The sequence below is a fragment of the Mixophyes fleayi genome, chromosome 4 (genome assembly GCF_038048845.1).
Source record: "Mixophyes fleayi isolate aMixFle1 chromosome 4, aMixFle1.hap1, whole genome shotgun sequence".
In the NCBI taxonomy this organism is placed as follows: Eukaryota; Metazoa; Chordata; class Amphibia; order Anura; family Limnodynastidae; genus Mixophyes; species Mixophyes fleayi.
This window is the reverse complement of record NC_134405.1, coordinates 154568067-154574066: the sequence shown is the minus strand read 5'-3', so window position 1 is coordinate 154574066 and position 6000 is coordinate 154568067. Positions and strand designations below refer to the sequence as shown.

The following is a 6000-nucleotide window of genomic DNA, read 5'->3' as shown; positions in this document are numbered from 1 at the left end:
GAATTGGGACCAGCAGTGACTGCATAATGTGCACAGTGCATTCTCAATTTTTCCAAAAGGACATATCTATATATTTTGTAATAATATATAAATAGATGGTGGTATTACAATACCCAATTCCCTCTCCAGGGATTGAGTGCACTATATATGAAGTGTATGTTATCTGCACTAGAAGCATGATTTTTATTTCTACAGGTAGACTGACCATTTGTTACAGCTGAATCTTCATGCTCACTGTAATTTGCATAGAAAGCAACTACTGCTTATCAAGGTCAATCTCAGGCAAATTAAATTTAAACAGTTTCCATATTCTGTTCCACTGTACTCACTCTAAAACTGTCTCAATAAAAGAAAAGTATTGCTGAAACAAATATTTAGAATAGTAGTTTTTGATAAAATCAATTACAGTTAGTGCTTCGAAGAAGAATGAATACAACCAAACAGGGGCGGATCCAGACTATTGCTATACCCCGGGCGATTTTAGGGGGGGGCGATTTAGGCCCCGCCCCCTTTCTAATTTCTAAGGCTGCCGGCGGCTGCACAGTATGTGCAGGTCCGCTTGGCAGTGATAGTGTGCTGCCCCGCTGCTCTGATTGTGTTTAAAACACAATCAGAGCAGCGGGACAGCACACTAACTGCTGAACGGACCTGCACAGTGTGCAGCCGCCGGCAGCAAGTCCCTGCTAGGGGGGGGGCGATCGCCGCCCCCCCCCCCCCCCCCCCCCCTGGATCCGCCACTGCAACCAAAGCAATGCCCATATATAACCAGACACCCACTATTAATCACAGATTAAATTAAGTGCATCTCTCTAATTTCCGAACCTGTCTGTGTGTAACTTATTAAATGCACTAAACTTATTAAATTACTACAGTAAAATCACTAATTAATACACTGGAAAAAAATAAGAAAAACGGGGTATATCTGATTTGAGAACCAATGAGTCTTATAGCAAGAAGAAGTGAGAAGAGCCTGAGAGTAAGAAGCATCTAATTTGTCTCATTAACTTTAAATATTTCACTGTGAAGGTATAAATTGATACATTTAGGTGATGCAATCCATGACGTGAATCTGCAGCGTATCAATGTCTGGCACAGTCAGTTGACATTTAGGGCATGTGTGAACTGTAAACCGCTGCTGCTCCATGTTCTCTGCTCCTGCAGATAACAAAAGATATTCCTAAATGTTATGTGTATATAAGTAGAATACATTTTATATCTACATATGGTGAAAAATGGTGGGCATTTTAACCCTCATGCTCCTACACTGATATTTATTTTCAGATATTATTAAAACAGTCTATATCTTCCTCGGTTCATATTATTGCAAATCACCCTAATATAACCATGGTTATTCCTGCATCTGGAGTACTGTTACTAAATGTTAGCACAAAAGGGTGTGTCTGCTATATTTACAAAGATGCAAGTGTCTAAATTCATTGTAATTATGTGGTTTATTGATCTAAAAATGCTTAAAAATTAAAATGTTCTCTTTTAATGTGCACACAAGTCATTTACAATGCCTACTGTATAATGGATGAAAAGTGAGCTATGCCAGTTACTGTCCCTGATAGAACAATAGCTAGCTACACCCCTGCAGCCTACATCTTATTCAGTAGCATTTCTTGGGCAAGCAATGTAATTGTAGCTAATCCCCATAATAAAGTGAAAATCTACAACTTCACATTATTGGTTAGAGTTGATATTTCAAAGAACATTGTTCTCATACTCGTACCAAGAACCCAGATCAAATCCAAAAACCGGGAGTGATGGCGACATGGAAACAATTACTTTGCTGAAAGTGTATATTAACTAGTTTACTAATATCAATTGCTGAGAGTAGCCTATGTGACACTTCAGGGGCCGCATAGGCTACTCGCATCTTCAAAAGGGACAGAACATTACCCTTAAATTCAGTAAAAACTTAAAACAATATATTTAATCCAAGAAAAAGACAACTATCTGTAATAACAGGCAACAAGTGTTGCAGGCTATAATAAACAAATCTGACGTTAAAGCAAGAATGTTGCCCATCACTGCAATAGACAGAAAAAAAAATGAATTGCTAATGGCTGCTATAGTTCAGTGTAAATTTTGCACCAACATGCAATATTAATAAATAGGCCATAGAGAATGAGTATGTTGACTATAATTTTGACAACACAGTGCCCAGTATAATTGCTTACCTCTTGACACAAGGAATGAGCTTTCACTACTATCTGATGGTCTCATGGATCTGTGGCGCCTTTGAAGCTCTTCTATGGATGGCCTGAAAAAAAAGTCATATAGAGCTGGTATTTATACTCCATACTCAAATTAAAAAAAACAAACATTTAATCTGCCATTTCTTTTCTTATCCTTTGGGATTTATACTTTACCATCTAATGAAAAAGAGTATTTAAATGACGATTTTTGTACTTACATTTTATCCTTTTCTTTGAATCCATCTGGGGGGACACTACTACCATTGGGTTGTATGAGGGGGCATGGAGTTGGCAGTTAAATAGTTAATTAAACTGTTTGGCCAACTTTGCGGCCAAATCTTGCGTCAGAAGACACGAAAACATGAAAACTGTAAAACCGGGTAGAGTGTGGACAGAGAACCTAGTAGGTGCCAGGCAGAGCTGAACTGTTCTTGGATGGTTTGGAGAAGTTGCTCTTGGAGGATGTATTGGTACCATTCTTTATTCATGGCTGTGTTCTTAGGCAAAATTGTGAGTGAGCCCACTCCCTTGACTAAGAAGCAACCCCACACATGAATGGTCTCAGGATGCTTTACTGTTGGCATGACACTGGAATGATGGTAGTGCTCACCTTTCCTTCTCCGGACAGGAGTTTTTCTAGATGCCCCAAACAATCTGAAAGGGGATTCATCAGAGAAAATGGCCCCATCCTCGGCAGTCCAATCCCTGTACCTTTTGCAGAATATTAGTCTGTCCCTGATGATTTATCTGGAGAGAACTGGCTTATTTGCTGGCCTTCTTGACACCAGGCCATCTTCCAAAATTCTTCGCCTCACATCCGCCTGCTGCCATTCCTGAGCAAGCTCTGCAATGGTGGTGCCCCAAATCCACAGCTGAATCAACTTTAGGAGATGGTCCTGGCGCTTGCTGGACATTCTTGGGCGCCCTGAAGCCTTCTTCACAACTATTGAACCTCTCTCCTTGAAGTTCTTGATGATCCAATAAATGGTGGATTTAGGTGTAATCTTACTAGCAGCAATATCCTTACCTGTGAAGCCCTTTTTGTGCAAAGCAATGATGATTGCATGTGTTTCCTTGCAGGTAACCATGGATAACAGTGGAATAACAATGGTTTTAAGCACCACCCTCCTTTTAAAGATTCCAGGCTGTTATTCTAACTCTATCAGCATGACAGAGTGATCTCCAGCCTTGTCCTCGTCAACATTCTTACCATTGTTTAATGCGTGAATCACTGACCTGATGTCAGCTAGTCCTATTGTGGCAGGGCTGAAATGCAGTGTAAATGTTTTTGTGATAAAGTTCGTTGTCATGGCAAAGATGGACTTTGAAATTAATTGCAATACATCTGATCACTCTTTATGACATTCTGGAGTATATGCAAATTGCCATCATAAAAACTGAGGCAGCAGACTTTGTGAAAAATAGTATTTGTGTCATTCTCAAAACTTTTGGCCATGAATGTAGACCTAAAGAAAATGCACCTTGTGGATTGGTAGAAACACCTTTTACAGTCTGGTGTCCAGTATAAGGCCAAGGATTTTTGCAAATTTTGGTTCCAGCACTTGTTTGGACAGCGAAAGATGGAGCCAGGGGGTCTAATCCGAGTTCTTCTTTACTAGCAAATCATCCAAATATGGAATGATGCAGATTCCCAGGGTACACATCAGTGCTGCCATGACCGCCATGATATTTGTAAAAGCTTTGTAAAGACTTATGGTCTTTACAAGGCACTTAAGGAGTCTTGGAAAGGCCTAACAGAATTGAAAGTGGGACTCCCCCACCACAATCTGCGATGGAACGAAATGAGCCATCTGGCTTGTGAACCAAGAAAAGGTTTGAATAGAAACTTCTACCCCGTTGACCCTACGGGACCTGTCAGATATCTCCAACACTAAGAAGCGAAGACATCAACTATCTCATAGCCAATCTCTTTAATTTGTCTTGCTGAGTGGTGGAAATGAAACGGTAAGATGGCAGACTTTGGAGGTCTATCATGTAGCCAAGTTGCATGATTTCCGATCCTGAGTGGAAGCCGCCCATTGTTTAGGAACAACAAGAGGCATCGGCCGCAAGGTGGAGAGGAATCTCGTCAGGTTGCAGGCTTTTCAAGGTTTTTAGGCTCTGGACACCTGTTGAAATAGACAGCCTGCCCCTCTGTGACTGGTCCCTGGACGTGATAGGCTTACCTTTGTAAGACTGCCCACAGTTTAAAAAGTCAAAACTTTTAAACCAAAACAAGGTCCTCATGGTTTCTGGACATTAACAGGGAGGAAGAAACTTTTTCCTCCTGTAGCCTGACTTATGATGTCGTAGAGCTCTGCAAATAAAAGAACAGAGCTGGCATAAGGAAGAGACTCCAAGGGCTTTTTGGATTTGGTATCTGCAATCCATGAACACAACCACAAAATTCTTCAATCTGCAACTACTGATGAAGAGATGGAAGATGACACTGAGGCTGCATTCCTAGCTGACTCATATAGATATCTTGAGGCTTCTTTCATATGTAATGACAGAGGAATCATATCGGAATCCAGTAGACCATCAGCAAACTGATTTGCCCAGGTCTTTATCTCTCTAGCCCCCGAAGTGGAAGAAAGCATGGTCTTCAAAGAACTATCCATTTTACAATCCGTGCTATTTTTGCAAGTAGCCGAGCCAGGTACAGGAAGAGTGGTATGGCATGCCTAGCGCGTTACAGGTGTATCCACCTTATGGTACCTGTTCCCATTGGGTCATCTCAACCAGCTAAAGTGAAAAGAGGCTACGAACCTACTCAGTACAATCAATTTTCTGTCTGGCTGTTTCCATGCTGACTCAATGGGATTCGTCAGCTCTTCCGAAGGAGGGAAGCAGACTACACATCAATTCTGCTTTTTTCCCACTGGGCCACTGAATCAGAAACCACTAAGAGAGGATGAGCATACCTATGCCTTTTACGGGAAGTCGGAGTTCTCGTGGACTAAAATGTATTTAAATGTTCAAAGTAATGTACCAATGAATTAGACCAAGAAACTTCCGCCTGGATTTGACCCTGGGCATCAAGAGGCGCTGGGAGGACAGAAGAACCTTCCCCTGCAACCTTTGAAGATGTCGTAAGAGCAGCAGTCTTAGAAGGCTGCACTGATGCATTTTGAACCAGAGTGATAATCGCATCCACTGCGGGTACCTCTGCAGAATGAGTGAGCCACTGAAATAGCACCGCCACCTACTGTCCCAATGCAGTCGCCTACGCTGAATCCCCCATCTGATGGTATGCCCTTGTGCGCACCCGGCCTAGCCATCTGCATCACAGTCCACACAAACTGACCCTGAATCATATCATCCACAGGGCATTCTGGTTTTACATTTTACAGAGATAAAACATACCACTTTGTTTGTTTTACCTTTGTCAGACATGTCTCACAATAATATGATGCAACAGAAATAGGTAACCTGCAACTTTATAGCAATAGTTGCAGGTACACTACACTTTTTACATTTATTTATTTTTTAACATATATAAATATATATAGTATGTAAATATTCTACAGATATGTGTAAGATAAAACTGATGTAAGGTGCTCCTCCCTACAGAACCATGTCTAGGGCAGAGTTTTCTTTTCTTTTTTCCCCCAGCAGTGTCTGTGAGGTAAAACTGCTCAGGAAGTTCTTCAACTGTCTCCATCTGTCACTTCTCCTGAACTGGCTCCATGGAACATACCAATTTGTGAAGGGGGAGCAGTCCTATATGAAAATGACATACCAGGTTTAACCACTATATGTGTGTAATAGTACTTGTATCTGTCAAGCAAAAATTATG

At 41.2% G+C, this 6000-nt stretch overlaps 1 protein-coding gene across 1 annotated transcript in view; it reads right to left on the bottom strand.

The window, feature by feature from the left end:
- Positions 1-971: 971 nt before the first annotated feature.
- OPTN (optineurin) overlaps positions 972-6000 on the bottom strand; it is a 38182-nt gene continuing 33153 nt past the window's right edge. Inside the window, exons 13-14 of the mRNA XM_075208651.1 lie at positions 2184-2266; positions 972-1155 (exon numbers count right to left, since the gene is read on the bottom strand). Of these exons, the coding sequence (XP_075064752.1) occupies positions 1043-1155; positions 2184-2266 (196 nt within the window). The 3' untranslated portion in view covers positions 972-1042. The remainder of the gene's footprint in view (positions 1156-2183; positions 2267-6000) is intronic.